The sequence below is a fragment of the Oncorhynchus tshawytscha genome, linkage group LG10 (assembly GCF_018296145.1).
Source record: "Oncorhynchus tshawytscha isolate Ot180627B linkage group LG10, Otsh_v2.0, whole genome shotgun sequence".
NCBI classification, from domain to species: domain Eukaryota; kingdom Metazoa; phylum Chordata; class Actinopteri; order Salmoniformes; family Salmonidae; genus Oncorhynchus; species Oncorhynchus tshawytscha.
The window spans coordinates 74,043,153-74,061,794 of record NC_056438.1 but is presented as its reverse complement, the minus strand read 5'-3'; the positions used below and the strand labels follow the sequence as shown (position 1 = coordinate 74,061,794).

The 18,642-nt window shown below is 50.3% G+C and overlaps 1 protein-coding gene across 10 annotated transcripts in view; it reads right to left on the bottom strand.

The window, feature by feature from the left end:
- LOC112259654 (rho GTPase-activating protein 12) overlaps window positions 1-18,642 on the bottom strand; it is a 159,762-nt gene that overhangs the window by 19,507 nt on the left and 121,613 nt on the right. For 7 of the 10 annotated variants that reach the window (XM_042329042.1, XM_042329040.1, XM_042329043.1 and 4 more), the window contains 5 exons: window positions 14,126-14,260; window positions 13,517-13,585; window positions 12,104-12,184; window positions 9,308-9,369; window positions 7,101-7,182 (listed from right to left, as the gene is read on the bottom strand). In XM_042329042.1, coding sequence (XP_042184976.1) covers window positions 7,101-7,182; window positions 9,308-9,369; window positions 12,104-12,184; window positions 13,517-13,585; window positions 14,126-14,260 — 429 coding nt within the window. The remainder of the gene's footprint in view (window positions 1-7,100; window positions 7,183-9,307; window positions 9,370-12,103; window positions 12,185-13,516; window positions 13,586-14,125; window positions 14,261-18,642) is intronic. The other 3 variants (XM_042329045.1, XM_042329044.1, XM_042329046.1) reach the window with 3 other exon arrangements.

Below are 18,642 nucleotides of genomic sequence, written 5' to 3'. Positions count from 1 at the left end.
GAGAGGGATGGGTGGAGAGAGGAGGGATGGGGGGAGAAGAGGGATGAGTCAGAGTCTTCTCTGGTCTCTCCTCCACTCGTTACGGGGTCTGAGGTGCCAAAGCCTCCCACCATTAGCTCTGACAAATTGAACACCCTAGTCAATTTTTAAAAATGTTTAATTTATTTATCTGTTATTTTACCAGGTAAGTTGACTGAGAACACATTCTTATTTACACCAACGACCTGGAGAATAGTTACAGGGGAGAGGAGGGGGATGAATGAGCCAACTGTAAACTGGGGATTATTAGGTGACCGTGATGGTTTGATGGCCAGATTGGGAATTTAGCCAGGACACTGGGGTTAAAACCCCTACTCTTATGATAAGTGCCATGGGATCTTTAATGACCTCAGAGAGTCAGGACACCCGTTTAACGTCCCATCCGAAAGACGGCACCCTACACAGGGCAGTGTGGGGGCATTGGGATATTTTTTTAGACCAGAGGAAAGAGTGCCTCCTACTGGCCCTCCAACACCACTTCCAGCAGCATCTGGTCTATGATCCAGGAACTGATCAGGGCCAACCCTGCTTAGCTTCAGAAGCAAGCCAGCAGCATCTGGTCTCTGATCCAGGAACTGACCAGGGCCAACCCTATTTAGCTTCAGAAGCAAGCCAGCAGCATCTGGTCTCTGATCCAGGAACTGACCAGGGCCAACCCTGCTTAGCTTCAGAAGCAAGCCAGCAGCATCTGGTCTCTGATCCAGGAACTGACCAGGGCCAACCCTGCTTAGCTTCAGAAGCAAGCCAGCAGCATCTGGTCTCTGATCCAGGAACTGACCAGGGCCAACCCTATTTAGCTTCAGAAGCAAGCCAGCAGCATCTGGTCTCTGATCCAGGAACTGACCAGGGCCAACCCTGCTTAGCTTCAGAAGCAAGCCAGCAGCATCTGGTCTCTGATCCAGGAACTGACCAGGGCCAACCCTATTTAGCTTCAGAAGCAAGCCAGCAGCATCTGGCCTCTGATCCAGGAACTGACCAGGGCCAACCCTATTTAGCTTCAGAAGCAAGCCAGCAGCATCTGGTCTCTGATCCAGGAACTGACCAGGGCCAACCCTATTTAGCTTCAGAAGCAAGCCAGCAGTGGTATGCAGGGTGGTATGCGACTCCATTGCCCGTAGTATTAGACTTAAAAAGAATCATCCAGCGATCATACACTGTTTACCAGGGGGCAGGGCTACCGACGTTAAGGCTAATCTGAAGATGGTGCTGGCTAAAGCTAAAACTGGCGAGTGTACAGAGTATAGGGATATTGTTATCCACGTCGGCACCAACAATGCTAGGATGAAACAGTCAGAAGTCACCAAGCGCAACATAGCTTCAGCATGTAAATCAGCTAGAAAGATGTGTCGGCATTGAGGAATTGTCTCTGGCCCCCTCCCAGTTAGGGGGAGTGATTAGCTCTCCATCCTAGCTAGAGGGGTGCTCTCATCTTATCTACCAACATAGACAGGGCTCTAACTCCCCTAGCTCCACAATGAAATAGGGTTCAGGCCAGGCAGCAGGCTGTTAGCCAGCCTGCCAGCTTAGTGGAGTCTGCCCCTAGCACAGTCAGTGTAGTCAGCTCAGCTATCCCCATTGAGGCGGTGTCTGTGCCTCGATCTAGGTCGGGCAAAACTAAACATGGCGGTGTTCGCCTTAGCAATCTCACTAGGATAAAGACCTCCTCCATTCCTGCCATTATTGAAAGAGACTGAAATCTCACATCTGAAAATAGGGCTCCTTAATGTTAGATCCCTCACTTCCAAGGCAGGAATAGTCAATGAACTAATCACTGATCATAATCTTGATGGGATTGGCCTGACTGAAACATGGCTTAAGCCTGATGAATTTCCTGTGTTAAATGAGGCCTCACCTCCTGGCTACACTAGTGACTACATCCCCTGTGCATCCCGCAAAGGCGGAGGCAAATTTCAATTTACAAAAAAATATATATATACTGTTTTTTCGTCTTTTGAGCTTCTAGTCATGAAATCTATGCAGCCTACTCAAATCACTTTTTATAGCTACTGTTTACAGGCCTCTTGGGTCATATACAGCGCTCCTCACTGAGTTCCCTGAATTCCTATCGGACCTTGTAGTCATGTCAGATAATATTCTAATTTTTGGTGACTTTAATATTCACATGTAAAAGTCCACAACCCACTCAGAGCCATCATCAACTCAGTGGGTTTTGTCCAACATGTATCCGGACCTACTCACTGCCACAGTCATAATCTGGACCTAGTTTTGTCCCATGGAATAAATAGGACAAAACCCACTGAGTCGACATTGAGGATCTTAATGTTTTTCCTCATAATCCTGGACTATCGAACCACCATTTTATTACATTTGCAATCGCAACAAACAATCTGCTCAGACCCCGACCAAGGATCATCAAAAGTCGTGCTATAAATTCTCAGACAACCCAAAGATTCCTCTACGCCCTTCCAGACTCCCTCCACCTACCCAGGGACGTCAGAGAGCAAACATCAGTTAACCACCTAATCGAGGAACTAAATTTAACCTTGTGTAACACCCAAATGCAGTCACTCCCCTAAAAACAAAACATTTGTCATAAGAAACTAGCTCCCTGGTATAAAATCAGAAATACCAGAGTCCTGAAGTGTACCAGAGTCCTGAAGTGTACCAGAGTCCTGAAGTATACCAGAGCCCTGATGAAGTATACCAGAGCCCTGATGAAGTATACCAGAGCCCTGATGAAGTATACCAGAGTCCTGATGAAGTATACCAGAGCCCTGATGAAGTATACCAGAGCCCTGAAGTATACCAGAGCCCTGAAGTATACCAGAGCCCTGAAGTGTACCAGAGCCCTGAAGTATACCAGAGCCCTGAAGTATACCAGAGCCCTGAAGTATACCAGAGCCCTGAAGTATACCAGAGCCCTGAAGTATACCAGAGCCCTGAATTGTACCAGAGCCCTGAAGTGTACCAGAGCCCTGAAGTATACCAGAGCCCTGAAGTATACCAGAGCCCTGATGAAGTATACCAGAGCTCTGAAGCTTCCAGAAAATTGGAACGGGAATGGTGCTACACCAAACTGGAAGTCTTCAGACTAGCTTGGAAAGACACTACCGTGCAGTATCGAAGAGCCCTCACTGCTGCTCCATCATCATATTTTTACAACTTGAGGAGAATAAGAACAATCCAATATGTATTTTTGATACTGTCGCAAAGCTAACTAAAAAGCAGCATTCAACAAGAAAGGATGGCTTTCACTTCAGCAGTGATGAATTCATTAACGTCTTTGAGGAAAAGATCATGATCATTAGAAAGCAAATTACAGACTCCTCTTTAAATCTGCGTATTTCTCCAAAGCTCAGTTGTCCTGAGTCTGCACAACACTACCAGGACCTAGGATCAAGGGAGACAAGTTTTTTAGTACTATATCTCTTGACACATTTTTGAAAATAGTCTTGGCCTCTAAACCGTCAAGCTGCATACTGGACCCTATTCCAACTAAACTACTGAAATAGCTGCTTCCTGTGCTTGGCCCTCCTATGTTGAACATAATAAATGGCTCCCTATCCACCGGATGTGTACTAAACTCACTAAAAGTGGCAGTAATAAACCCTCTCTTGAAAAAGCCAAACCTTGACCCAGAAAATATCAAAAACTAAAATCGGCCTATATCGAATCGCACAGATAATATAATGGATACGAAACGCTTTAGTCTGGTTTTAGACCCCATCATACTACCTTCACAAGACTGCACTCGTGAAGGTAGTAAATGACCTTTTAATGGCGTCAGACCAAGGCTCTGCATCGGTCCTCGTGCTCCATTCTTTTTTAGAGATTATAATTTGGTCAACACGGGTAAATTCAGGCCTGGTTTAGATCTTATCTGTCGGAAAGATATCAGCTTGTCTCTGTGGATGGTTTGTCTTCTGACAAATCAACTGTACATTTCGGTGTTCCTCAAGGTTCCGTTTTAGGACCACTATTGTTTTCACTATATATTTTACCTCTTGGGGATGTCATTCGGAAACATAATGTTAACTTTCAATGCTTTGCGGATGGACACAGCTGTACATTTCGATGAAACATGGTGAAGCCCCAAAATTGCCCTCCCTGGAAGCCTGTGTTTCAGACATAAGGAAGTGGATGGTGGCAAATGTTTTACTTTTAAACTCGGACAAAACAGAGATGCTAGTTCTAGGTCCCAAGAAACAATGAGATATTCTGTTGGATCTGATAACTAATCTTGATGGTTGTACAGTCATCTCAAATAGAACTGTGAAGGACCTCGGCGCTACTCTGGACGCTGATCTCTCTTTTGACGAACACATCAAGAATATTTCAAGGACAGCTTTTCTTTCATCTCCGCAACATCGCAAAAATCAAAACCTTTCTGTCCAAAAATGATGCAGAAAAATTAATCCATGCTTTTGTCACTTATAGTTTATACTACAACAATGCTCTACTTTCCGGCTACCCGGATAAAGCACAAAATAAACTTCAGTTAATCCTAAACACGGCTGCTAGAATCTTGACAAGAACATTTGATCATATTACTCCAGTGCTAGCCTCTCTACACTGGCTTCCTGTTAAGGCTCAGGGCTGATTTCAAGGTTCTACTGCTAACCTACAAAGCATTACATGGGTTTGCTCCTACCCATCTTTCCGATTAGGTCCTGCCGTACATACCTACACCTGTGCTACAGTCACAAGACGCAGGCCTCCTTACTGTCCCTAGAATTTCTAAGCAAACAGCTGGAGGCAGGGCTTTCTCCTATAGAGCTCCATTTTTATGGAATGGTCTGCCTACCCATGTCAGAGACGCAAACTCGGTCTCAACCTTTAGTCTTTACTGAAGACTCATCTCTTCAGTAGGTCATATGATTGAGTGTAGTCTGGCCCAGGGGTTTGAAGGTGAACGGAAAGGCACTTGGAGCAACGACCCGCCCTTGCTGTCTCTGCCTGGCCGGTTCCCCTCTCTCCACTGGGGTTCTCTGCCTCTAACCCTATTACAGGGCCTGAGTCACTGGCTTACTGGGGCTCTTCCATGCCGTCCCTAGGAGGGGTGCGTCACTTGAGTGGTTTGAGTCACTGACGTGATCTTCCTGTCTGGGTTGGGGCCCCCCCTTGGGTTGTGCCGTTGCGGAGATCTTCGTGGGCTATACTTGGTCTTGCCTCAGGATGGTAAGTTGGTGGTTGGAGATATTCCTCTAGTAGTGTGGGGGCTGTGCTTTGGCAAAGCGGGTGGGGTTATATCCTGCCTGTTTGGCCCTGTCCAGGGGTATCATTGGACGGGGCCACAGTGTCTCCCGACCTCTCCTGTCTCAGCCTCCAGTATTTAAGCTGCAGTAGTTTGTGTGTCGGGGGCTAGGGTCAGTCTGTTATATCTGGAGTATTTCTCCTGTCTTATCCGGTGTCCTGTGTGAATTTAAGTATGCTCTCTCCAATTCTCTTTCTTTCTCTATCTCTCAGAGGACCTGAGCCCTAGGACCATGCCTCAGAACTACCTGGCATGATGACCCCTTGCTGTCCCCAGTCCACCTGGTCGTGCTGCTGCTCCAGTTTCAACTGTTCAGTCTGTGGCTATAGAACCCTGACTTCTTCACCGGACGTGCTACCTGTCCCAGACCTGCTGTTTTCAACTCTCTAGAGACAGCAGGAGCGGTAGAGATACTCTTAATGATCGGCTATGAAAAGCCAACTGACATTTACTCCTGAGGTGCTGACCTGTTGCACCCTCGACAACCACTGTGATTATTATTATTTGACCCTGCTGGTCTTCTATGAATGTTTGAACATCTTGGTCATGTTCTGTTATAATCTCCATCCACCACTCAGAGCCTGGTTCCTCTCTAGGTTTCTTCCTAGGTTTTGGCCTTTCTAGGGAGTTTTTCCTAGCCACCGGGCTTCTACACCTGCATTGCTTGCTGTTTGGGGTTTTAGGCTGGGTTTCTGTTTCAGCACTTTGAGATATCAGCCGATGTAAAAAGGGCTTTTTCAATACATTTGATTGATTGATTGATGGGGAGAGGAGGGATGGAGGAGAGGAGGGACAGAGGAGAGGTGGGATGGGGAAGGAGGGATGGAGGAGAGGAGGGACAGAGGAGAGGAGGGACAGAGGAGAGGAGGGACAGAGGAGAGGTGGGATGGGATGGGGGAAGGAGGGATGGAGGAGAGGAGGGACAGAGGAGAGGAGGGATTGAGGAAAAGAGGGGCACCACTCACCCAGCTGGTCCCGCCCCCTGGCCTTTAGCAAATAGCAGACACCACTCACCCAGCTGGTCACGCCCCCTGGCCTTTAGCAAATAGCAGACACCACTCACCCAGCTGGTCACGCCCCCTGGCCTTTAGCGAATAGCAGACACCACTCACCCAGCTGGTCCCACCCCTGGCCTTTAGCGAATAGCAGACACCACTCACCCAGCTGGTCCCACCCCCTGGCCTTTAGCGAATAGCAGACACCACTCACCCAGCTGGTCCCGCCCCCCCCTGGCCTTTAGCGAATAGGCTTTAGCGAATAGCAGACACCACTCACCCAGCTGGTCCCACCCCCTGGCCTTTAGCGAATAGCAGACACCACTCACCCAGCTGGTCCCACCCCTGGCCTTTAGCGAATAGCAGACACCACTCACCCAGCTGGTCTCGCCCCCTGGCCTTTAGCGAATAGCAGACACCACTCACCCAGCTGGTCCCCCCTGGCCTTTTAGCGAATAGCAGACACCACTCACCCAGCTGGTCCCGGCCTTTAGCCAGACACCACTGGCCTTTAGCGAATAGCAGACACCACTCACCCAGCTGGTCCCGCCCCCTGGCCTTTAGCGAATAGCAGACACCACTCACCCAGCTGGTCCCGCCCCCCCCTGGCCTTTAGCGAATAGCAGACACCACTCACCCAGCTGGTCCCGCCCCCTGGCCTTTAGCGAATAGCAGACACCACTCACCCAGCTGGTCCCGCCCCCTGGCCTTTAGCAAATATCAGACACCACTCACCCAGCTGGTCCCGCCCCCGAATAGCAGACACCACTGGCCTTTTTAGCGAATAGCAGACACCACTCACCCAGCTGGTCCCGCCCCCTGGCCTTTAGCGAATAGCAGACACCACTCACCCAGCTGGTCCCGCCCCCCTGGCCTTTAGCAAATATCAGCGAGGAGCCCTGGAGAACCGTCCAGGATGACGTCCAGTTCTTCCTGTAAACACACAAACACAACACACAGACATAAACAACACACAGACATAAACAACACACAGACATAAACAACACACAGACATAAACAACACACAGACATAAACAACACACAGACATAAACAACACACAGACATGAACAACACAGACATGAACACACAGATACAAACACAACACACAGACATAAACACAAAGACACAAACAACATACAGACAAACACACAGACACAAACGACACACAGACACAAACGACACACAGACACAAACGACACACAGACACAAACGACACAGACACAAACACAACACAGACACAAAGACACAAACAGACACAAACAACACACAGATACAAACAACATACAGACATAAACAACACAGATACAAACATACAGACAAACACACAAATGACACACAGACACAAACGACACACAGACAAACACACAGACATAAACAACACACAGACAAACAACACACAGACATAAACAACACACAGATACAAACACACACAGATACAAACACATAGATATAAATAACACAGACATAAATAACTCAGACATAGCTCCATAAATCATCTCACATCATGCTGAATCAACTACCACTTCATATACAGCAGGTCCGATATCACTCCCTACCCATTCCCTAGGCCATAACCCTTCACTGTTTCCAGATCTGTAAGGTGGAAGCAATATGGGGGGGTTCAACTTGAGACAGGCTGGTTGTGTTGCGCTGAAGGAGCAGTTTTTCTACAGGTGTTCTCATCCTGTTTCTATCCTAGTCCAGTACAACTCACCCTACTTTCTGAGGGTGTTATCCTGTTTCTACCCTAGCCCAGACCAACTCACCCTACTTTCTGAGGGTGTTATCCTGTTTCTATCCTAGCCCAGACCAACTCACCCTACTTTCTGAGGGTGTTATCCTGTTTCTATCCTAGCCCAGACCAACTCGCCCTACTTTCTGAGGGTGTTATCCTGTTTCTATCCTAGCCCAGACCAACTCACCCTACTTTCTGAGGGTGTTATCCTGTTTCTATCCTAGCCCAGACCAACTCGCCCTACTTTGAGGGTGTTCTCATCCTGTTTCTATCCTAGCCCAGACCAACTCACCCTACTTTCTGAGGGTGTTCTCATCCTGTTTCTATCCTAGTCCAGTACAACTCACCCTACTTTCTGAGGGTGTTATCCTGTTTCTATCCTAGCCCAGACCAACTCAGCCTACTTTCTGAGGGTGTTCTCATCCTGTTTCTATTGTAGTCCAGTACAACTCACCCTACTTTCTGAGGGTGTTCTCATCCTGTTTCTATTCTAGTCCAGTACAACTCACCCTACTTTCTGAGGGTGTTCTCATCCTGTTTCTATTCTAGTCCAGTACAACTCACCCTACTTTCTGAGGGTGTTCTCATCCTGTTTCTATCCTAGCCCAGACCAACTCACCCTACTTTCTGAGGGTGTTCTCATCCTGTTTCTATTCTAGTCCAGTACATCTCACCCTACTTTCTGAGGGTGTATTCATCCTGTTTCTATTCTAGTCCAGTACAACTCACCCTACTTTCTGAGGGTGTTCTTATCCTGTTTCTATTCTAGTCCAGTACAACTCACCCTACTTTCTGAGGGTGTTATCCTGTTTCTATCCTAGCCCAGACCAACTCACCCTACTTTCTGAGGGTGTTATCCTGTTTCTATCCTAGCCCAGACCAACTCACCCTACTTTCTGAGGGTGTTATCCTGTTTCTATCCTAGCCCAGACCAACTCACCCTACTTTCTGAGGGTGTTATCCTGTTTCTATCTTAGCCCAGACCAACTCACCCTACTTTCTGAGGGTGTTCTCATCCTGTTTCTATCCTAGCCCAGACCAACTCAGCCTACTTTCTGAGGGTGTTCTCATCCTGTTTCTATCCTAGTCCAGTACAACTCACCCTACTTTCTGAGGGTGTTCTCATCCTGTTTCTATCCTAGTCCAGTACAACTCACCCTACTTTCTGAGGGTGTTCTTATCCTGTTTCTATCCTAGTCCAGTACAACTCACCCTACTTTCTGAGGGTGTTCTCATCCTGTTTCTATCCTTGTCCAGTACAACTCACCCTACTTTCTGAGGGTGTTCTCATCCTGTTTCTATCCTAGTCCAGTACAACTCACCGTACTTTCTTTCCATGCTCAGTGATCTTGGTCACGTTGAGAATACCACACTTCTCTGAAGGCTGCAGAGAAACAAAGAGAGAAGTCATCATCACTTGAAGACAGGGCCAGACACAACTGACAGGGGAAAAAAGCACGACAGTCCTACATAGTAGTGTCCTATATAGTGCACTACTTTTGACCAAAAGTAGTGCACTATGTAGGGAATAGGGTGCCATATGGGACACAGACACGCAACAAGCAGACCAAACAAACAGAGAAAGAAAGCAGTGTTACAGTAGAGACAGAAAGCAGCGTTACCGTAGATATAGAAAGCAGCGTTACCGTAGAGACAGAAAGCTGCGTTACAGTAGAGACAGAAAGCAGTGTTTACCGTAGAGACAGAAAGCAGTGTTTACCGTAGAGACAGAAAGCAGCGTTACCGTAGAGACAGAAAGCAGCGTTACCGTAGAGACAGAAAGCAGCGTTACAGTAGAGACAGAAAGCAGCGTTACCGTAGAGACAGAAAGCAGCGTTACAGTAGAGACAGAAAGCAGTGTTTACCGTAGAGACAGAAAGCAGTGTTTACCGTAGAGACAGAAAGCAGCGTTTACCGTAGAGACAGAAAGCAGCGTTTACCGTAGAGACAGAAAGAGCGTTTAGAGAGACAGAAAGCAGCGTTACCGTAGAGACAGAAAGCAGCGTTACAGTAGAGACAGAAAGCAGTGTTTACCGTAGAGACAGAAAGCAGCGTTACAGTAGAGACAGAAAGCAGCGTTACAGTAGAGACAGAAAGCAGCGTTACAGTAGAGACAGAAAGCAGCGTTACAGTAGAGACAGAAAGCAGTGTTACAGTAGAGACAGAAAGCAGTGTTACAGTAGAGACAGAAAGCAGTGTTACAGTAGAGACAGAAAGCAGTGTTACAGTAGAGACAGAAAGCAGTGTTACGGTAGAGAGACAGAAAGCAGTGTTACAGTAGAGACAGAAAGCAGCGTTACCGTAGAGACAGAAAGCAGCGTTACAGTAGAGACAGAAAGCAGCGTTACCGTAGAGACAGAAAGCAGTGTTACAGTAGAGACAGAAAGCAGTGTTACAGTAGAGACAGAAAGCAGTGTTACAGTAGAGACAGAAAGCAGTGTTACAGTAGAGACAGAAAGCAGTGTTACGGTAGAGACAGAAAGCAGTGTTACAGTAGAGACAGAAAGCAGTGTTACAGTAGAGACAGAAAGCAGTGTTACAGTAGAGACAGAAAGCAGTGTTACAGTAGAGACAGAAAGCAGTGTTACAGTAGAGACAGAAAGCAGTGTTACAGTAGAGACAGAAAGCAGTGTTACAGTAGAGACAGAAAGCAGTGTTACAGTAGAGAGACAGAAAGCAGTGTTACGGTAGAGACAGAAAGCAGTGTTACAGTAGAGACAGAAAGCAGTGTTACAGTAGAGACAGAAAGCAGTGTTACAGTAGAGACAGAAAGCAGTGTTACAGTAGAGACAGAAAGCAGTGTTACAGTAGAGACAGAAAGCAGTGTTACAGTAGAGACAGAAAGCAGTGTTACAGTAGAGACAGAAAGCAGTGTTACGGTAGAGACAGAAAGCAGTGTTACAGTAGAGACACAAAGCAGTGTTACAGTAGAGAGACAGAAAGCAGTGTTACGGTAGAGAGACAGAAAGCAGTGTTACGGTAGAGACAGAAAGCAGTGTTACAGTAGAGAGACAGAAAGCAGTGTTACGGTAGAGACAGAAAGCAGTGTTACGGTAGAGACAGAAAGCAGTGTTACGGTAGAGACAGAAAGCAGAAGAAACACAGCAGAACAACCCTTTTTCTGAATTGAAAAATAGATTTCCCCACAGCTCAGTCTGTGTTACTGTCATCACCACCAGGATCATCACTGGGATCATCACCGATCATCATCACCGGGATCATCACCGGGATCATCACCGGGATCATCACCGGGATCATCACCACCACCGGGATCATCACCGGGATCATCACCGGGATCATCACCACCACCGGGATCATCACCGGGATCATCACCACCACCGGGATCATCACCACCACCGGGATCATCACCGGGATCATCACCGGGATCATCACCATCATCACCAGGATCATCATCATCATCATCGGGATCATCATCATCATCACCGGGATCATCATCATCACCGGGATCATCATCATCATCATCACCGGGATCATCATCATCACCACCGGGATCATCATCACCACCACCGGGATCATCATCACCACCACCGGGATCATCATCATCATCACCGGGATCATCATCATCATCATCACCACCGGGATCATCACCATCACCACCACCACCACCACTGTGATCATCACCATTACCGTGATCATCATCATCATCAGGATCATCACCCTCATCATCACCGGGATCATCATCATCATCACCGGGATCATCATCGTCATCACCGGGATCATCATCATCACCGGGATCATCATCATCATCACCACCACTGTGATCATCATCATCGTGATCATCATCATCACCACCACCACCGGGATCATCATCATCATCATCACCACCATGATCATCACCGGGATCATCACCATCACTGTGATCATCACCCTCATCACCGTGATCATCATCATCACCGTGATCATCATCATCATCACCATGATCATTATGATCAGTTCCATTGCAGGGAGAAGAAACAGAGTCACCATTGAAGACAGCAACTGAGAAAAGGCCGTGGCGGGTCGACAAGTATGGAAGTCAGGAAGCCAGACACAGTTCAGGGAAGGGGGAGAGGAGTATACAGAGAACAGAGGGAGCAGCAGGAGAGGGGGATACTAACGGAGGTAGGGGACTTGGGGGACGAGGGGCCTGAGGAGGCAGAGTCTGGAGAGCCAGGGACCATGGGGCCCAACGCACCGTCCTAGTAATCAGAATGACAACAACACCGACTAATTACTACAGAGAACTTCAGAGACTGGGTTCAAATAATATTTAAAATCTTTCAAATATTTTTAGTGTTTGCTTTAGCCTGCCTGGAGTGTTAGATGGGCGGAGTTTGAACGTTGGCATCTATAACATTGATTCCATGGTGCCAGGCAAGTTCAATCAAGCACATAGAAAGTATTTGTAAAGATTTGAAATAGTATTTGAACCCAGGTCTGCAGAGATTACCATGGTTACCGGGGTAAACCAACACATAAGGAATGAGCGTTTACATGGGACACCAAGAGTTGAGGAAATGGTTGAATGTTAATTAGGTATTTTTTAAATAACAATTAAACCATGCACGCAATGACAGGATATGACACATTTCAATGAAGGAAGCTCAAATCACACTAGTGAAAGGAGAGGTTGATATCGTCAGGCTTGTATCACTACTAGATTATAGAAACCAAACAGGTTTAAGGGCACGGCCATGATAGGTGATCATTGGGCCATGATAGGAGATCATTGGGCCATGAGAGGTGATCATTGGGCCATGAGGGGCGATCATTGGGCCATGAGAGGCGATCATTGGGCCATGAGAGGCGATCATTGGGCCATGAGAGGCCATTGGGCCTTAAGGAGTGATCATTGGGCCATGAGTGGTGATCATTGGGCCATGAGTGGTGATCATTGGGCCATGCATCGGTGATCATTGGGCCATGGGCGAGGTGATCATTGGGCCACGATGATGGGCCACGATGGGCGATCATCACGATGGCGTCATTGGGCCACGATGGGCGATCATTTGGGCCACGATGGGCGATCATTGGGCCACGATGGGCGATCATTGGGCCACGATAGGCGATCATTGGGCCACGATAGGCGATCATTGGGCCACGGTAGGTGATCATTGGGCCACGGTAGGTGATCATTGGGCCACGGTAGGTGATCATGTGAATCAGAAGAGCAGGAATTAAAAGGGAAAGAGCAGCACTCAGTGATGGCAACAAGGAAAATGATTGGTCTGATTTGATGAGCTCATTCAGTGATCATCATGCTAGACTAGAGGTGGGCAGCTCCAGTCCTCAGGGTCCTGATTGGTGTCACAGTTTTGCCCCAGCTAACACACCTGACCCCAATAATCAGCTAATCAGGGTCTTCTGTTTAGAACGCAATGTGATTAATCAGCTGTGTTTGATAGGATGGAGAAGAAGAGTGACACCAATCAGGCCCTGGAGGACTGAAGTTGTCCACCCATGTGCAAAATGATTGGCTGCTGTGATTTGAAGGCGGGGGTGTATAGGGCACGGAGGGAGGGGGCACTGACTTGTGTCTGTCTGTAGGGGTGGGGGCCACCAGAGCCTGTACGGAAACGCCTGATGTTTTTGGTGAGCCGCTGCAGAACAGAATCATGAGTCTACAGTGAGAGTCTACAGTGAGAGTCTACAGTGAGAGTCTACAGTGTGTGTCTACAGTGAGAGTCTACAGTGAGAGTCTACAGTGAGAGTCTACAGTGAGAGTCTACAGTGAGAGTCTACAGTGTGTCAGTGCAACCCGATTCCCAACTGTGACGCCGACTGTTTTTGACACACAGGGAACCTCGCATCCTAAACACACTCACAGGACAAGATACTTCAGAGACCTGGTTGGAAGAGAAACGATAGCTATGGAATTAGAGTTGTAGGAAGTGCATCCGTTTTGCTGCGGAAGTCTGGAGATGGATATTAGCAACAGGCTACACACTTCTCAAATGACTCTGCTGCATCTCAGTCACTATTTCCAGTCTGCATGCCAAATAGCATTCTATCCGTCACATAGTGCACTACTACCAGAGACCACTCCTACGTGTCCTGTTCAAAAGCAGTGGACTATATAGGGAATAACATTTGAGACACAACCAGTGGCTGAGCAGGCCGTGACAGGGCGTCTGTCTCACCTTGTCGTTGGCGTCCAGCACGTTGCTGCTGTTTGCCCACTTGGTCAGGACGATGGGCTCCACATGTTTCCTATCCAGACTGTGGCTCTTAGGGGTCCGGTCTCCTCCACCAGGTAGAGGGGGGGAGTGTTGGTACTGCAGAGAGGAGAGAGGAGGGGGAGTGTTGGTACTGCAGAGAGGAGAGAGGAGGGGGAGTGTTGGTACTGCAGAGAGGAGAGAGGAGGGGGAGTGTTGGTACTGCAGAGAGGAGAGAGGAGGGGGGAGTGTTGGTACTGCAGAGAGGAGAGAGGGAGGGGGAGTGTTGGTACTGCAAAGAGGAGAGAGGAGGGGGAGTGTTGGTACTGCAGAGAGGAGAGAGGAGAGAGGAGGGAGTGTTGGTACTGGAGAGAGGAGAGAGGAGAGGGAGTGTTGGTACTGCAGAGAGGAGAGAGGAGGGGGAGTGTTGGTACTGCAGAGAGGAGAGAGGAGGGGGAGTGTTGGTACTGCAGAGAGGAGAGAGGAGGGGGAGTGTTGGTACTGCAGAGAGGAGGAGAGAGGAGGGGGAGTGTTGGTACTGCAGAGAGGAGAGAGGAGAGGGGGAGTGTTGGTACTGCAGAGAGGAGAGAGGAGGGGGAGTGTTGGTACTGCAGAGAGGAGAGGTTGGGGGTGTTGGTACTGCAGAGAGGAGAGAGGAGAGAGAGGGGGGAGTGTTGGTACTGCAGAGAGGAGAGAGGAGGGGGGGAGTGTTGGTACTGCAGAGAGGAGAGAGGAGGGGGAGTGTTGGTACTGCAAAGAGGAGAGAGAGAGGGAGTGTTGGTACTGCAGAGAGGAGAGAGGAGAGGAGGAGTGTTGGTACTGCAGAGAGGAGAGGTTGGAGTGTTGGTACTGCAGAGAGGAGGAGAGAGGGAGGGGGAGTGTTGGTACTGCAGAGAGGAGAGAGGAGAGGAGTGTTGGTACTGCAGAGAGGAGAGGTTGGGGGTGTTGGTACTGCAGAGAGGAGAGAGGAGGAGGGGGAGTGTTGGTACTGCAGAGAGGAGAGAGGAGGGGGGAGTGTTGGTACTGCAGAGAGGAGAGAGGAGGGGGAGTGTTGGTACTGCAGAGAGGAGAGAGGAGGGGAGTGTTGGTACTGCAGAGAGGAGAGAGGGGGGGAGTGTTGGTACTGCAGAGAGGAGAGAGGAGGAGAGACTGCAGAGAGGAGAGAGGGAGGGGGGAGTGTTGGTACTGCAGAGAGGAGAGAGGAGGGGGAGTGTTGGTACTGCAGAGAGGAGAGAGGAGGGGGGGAGTGTTGGTACTGAGAGAGGGAGAGAGGAGTGTTGGTACTGCAGAGGGAGAGAGGAGGGGGAGTGTTGGTACTGCAGAGAGGAGAGAGGAGGGGGGGAGTGTTGGTACTGCAGAGAGGAGAGAGGAGGGGGGGAGTGTTGGTACTGCAGAGAGGAGAGAGAGGAGAGAGGAGGGGGGAGTGTTGGTACTGCAGAGAGGAGAGAGGAGGGGGAGTGTTGGTACTGCAGAGAGGAGAGAGGGAGGGGGAGTGTTGGTACTGCAGAGAGGAGAGAGGAGGGAGGGAGTGTTGGTACTGCAGAGAGGAGAGAGGAGGGGGAGTGTTGGTACTGCAGAGAGGAGAGAGGAGGGGGGAGTGTTGGTACTGCAGAGAGGAGAGAGGAGGGGGAGTGTTGGTACTGCAGAGAGGAGAGAGGAGGGGGAGTGTTGGTACTGCAGAGAGGAGAGAGGAGGGGGAGTGTTGGTACTGCAGAGAGGAGAGAGGAGGGGGAGTGTTGGTACTGCAGAGAGGAGAGAGGAGGGGGAGTGTTGGTACTGCAGAGAGGAGAGAGGAGGGGGAGTGTTGGTACTGCAGAGAGGAGAGAGGAGGGGGAGTGTTGGTACTGCAGAGAGGAGAGAGGAGGGGGAGTGTTGGTACTGCAGAGAGGAGAGAGGAGGGGGAGTGTTGGTACTGCAGAGAGGAGAGAGGAGGGGGAGGAGTGTTGGTACTGCAGAGAGGAGAGAGGAGGGGGGGAGTGTTGGTACTGCAGAGAGGAGAGAGGAGGGGGAGTGTTGGTACTGCAGAGAGGAGAGAGGGGGGGAGGGGTGTTGGTACTGCAGAGAGGAGAGAGGAGGGGGGAGTGTTGGTACTGCAGAGAGGAGAGAGGAGGAGGGGGAGTGTTGGTACTGCAGAGAGGAGGAGAGGAGGAGGGGGAGTGTTGGTACTGCAGAGAGGAGAGAGGAGGGGGGAGTGTTGGTACTGCAGAGAGGAGAGAGAGGAGAGGGGAGTGTTGGTACTGCAGAGAGAGAGGAGGAGGGGGAGTGTTGGTACTGCAGAGAGGGAGAGGAGGGGGAGTGTTGGTACTGCAGAGAGGAGAGAGGAGGGGGAGGGGGAGTGTTGGTACTGCAGAGAGGAGAGAGGAGGGGGAGTGTTGGTACTGCAGAGAGGAGAGAGGAGGGGGGAGTGTTGGTACTGCAGAGAGGAGAGAGGAGAGGGAGTGTTGGTACTGCAGAGAGGAGAGAGAGGAGGGGGAGTGTTGGTACTGCAGAGAGGAGAGAGGAGGAGGGGAGTGTTGGTACTGCAGAGAGGAGAGAGGAGGAGGGGGGGGAGTGTTGGTACTGCAGAGAGGAGAGAGGAGGAGGGGGGGAGTGTTGGTACTGCAGAGAGGAGAGAGGAGAGAGGGGGGGGAGTGTTGGTACTGCAGAGAGGAGAGAGGAGGGGGGGGAGTGTTGGTACTGCAGAGAGGAGAGAGGAGGGGGGAGTGTTGGTACTGCAGAGAGGAGAGAGGAGGAGGGGGGGGAGTGTTGGTACTGCAGAAGAGGAGAGAGGAGGGGGGAGTGTTGGTACTGCAAGAGGAGAGAGGAGAGGGAGTGTTGGTACTGCAGAGAGGAGGGAGAGGCAGAGAGGAGGGGGAGTGTTGGTACTGCAGAGAGGAGAGGAGGGGGGAGTGTTGGTACTGCAGAGAGGAGGAGGAGGGGGAGTGTTGGTACTGCAGAGAGGAGAGAGAGAGAGGGGGAGTGTTGGTACTGCAGAGGAGAGGAGGGAGAGAGTGTTGGTACTGCAGAGAGGAGAGAGGAGGAGGAGAGGAGTGTTGGTACTGCAGAGAGGAGAGAGGAGAGAGAGGGGAGAGGAGAGAGGAGAGAGGAGAGAGGAGGGGGGAGGTTGGTACTGCAGAGAGGAGAGAGGAGGTTGGTACTGAGAGAGGAGGAGAGGAGGTTGGTACTGCAGAGAGGAGGAGAGGAGAGGGAGTGTTGGTACTGCAGAGAGGAGAGAGGAGAGAGGAGGAGGAGTGTTGGTACTGCAGAGAGGAGAGAGGAGGAGGAGTGTTGGTACTGCAGAGAGGAGAGAGAGGAGTGTTGGTACTGCAGAGAGAGAGAGGAGAGGAGGGGGAGTGTTGGTACTGCAGAGAGGAGAGCAGAGAGGAGGAGGTTGGTACTGCAGAGAGGAGAGAGGAGGGAGTGTTGGTACTGCAGAGAGGAGAGGAGAAGAGCAGAGAGAGGAGTGTTGGTACTGCAGAGAGAGAGAGGAGGGTACTGCAGAGGAGGAGGGGGAGTGTTGGTACTGCAGAGAGGAGAGAGGAGGGGGGAGTGTTGGTACTGCAGAGAGGAGAGAGGAGGGGGGAGTGTTGGTACTGCAGAGAGGAGAGAGAGAGGGGGAGTGTTGGTACTGCAGAGAGGAGAGAGGAGGGGGAGTGTTGGTACTGCAGAGAGGGAGAGGTTGGTACTGCAGAGAGGAGAGAGGAGAGGAGGGGGAGTGTTGGTACTGCAGAGAGGAGAGAGGAGGTTGGTACTGCAGAGAGGAGAGGGAGGGGGAGGTTGGTACTGCAGAGAGGAGAGGAGGTTGGTACTGCAGAGAGGAGAGGAGGGGAGTGTTGGTACTGCAGAGAGGAGAGAGGAGGGGGAGTGTTGGTACTGCAGAGAGGAGAGGGGGTGGAGTGTTGGTACTGCAGAGAGGAGAGAGGAGGGGGGGGAGTGTTGGTACTGCAGAGAGGAGAGAGGAGGGGGGGAGTGTTGGTACTGCAGAGAGGAGAGAGGAGGGGGAGTGTTGGTACTGCAGAGAGGAGAGAGGAGGGGGGAGTGTTGGTACTGCAGAGAGGAGAGAGGAGGGGGGAGTGTTGGTACTGCAGAGAGGAGAGAGGAGGGGGGAGTGTTGGTACTGCAGAGAGGAGAGGTTGGGGGAGTGTTGGTACTGCAGAGAGGAGAGAGGGGGGGGGAGGTTGGTACTGCAGAGAGGAGAGAGGAGGGGGAGTGTTGGTACTGCAGAGAGGAGAGAGGAGGGGGAGTGTTGGTACTGCAGAGAGGAGAGAGGAGAGGGGGAGGTTGGTACTGCAGAGAGAGAGGAGGAGAGAGGAGGGGGGGGAGTGTTGGTACTGCAGAGAGGAGAGGAGGAGGGGGAGTGTTGGTACTGCAGAGAGGAGAGGAGGAGGGGGGGAGAGAGGAGAGAGGAGGAGAGGAGGTTAGTACTGAGAGAGAGAGGAGGGGGGAGTGTTGGTACTGCAGAGAGGAGAGAGGAGGGGGAGTGTTGGCACTGCAGAGAGGAGAGAGGAGGGGGAGGTTGGTAC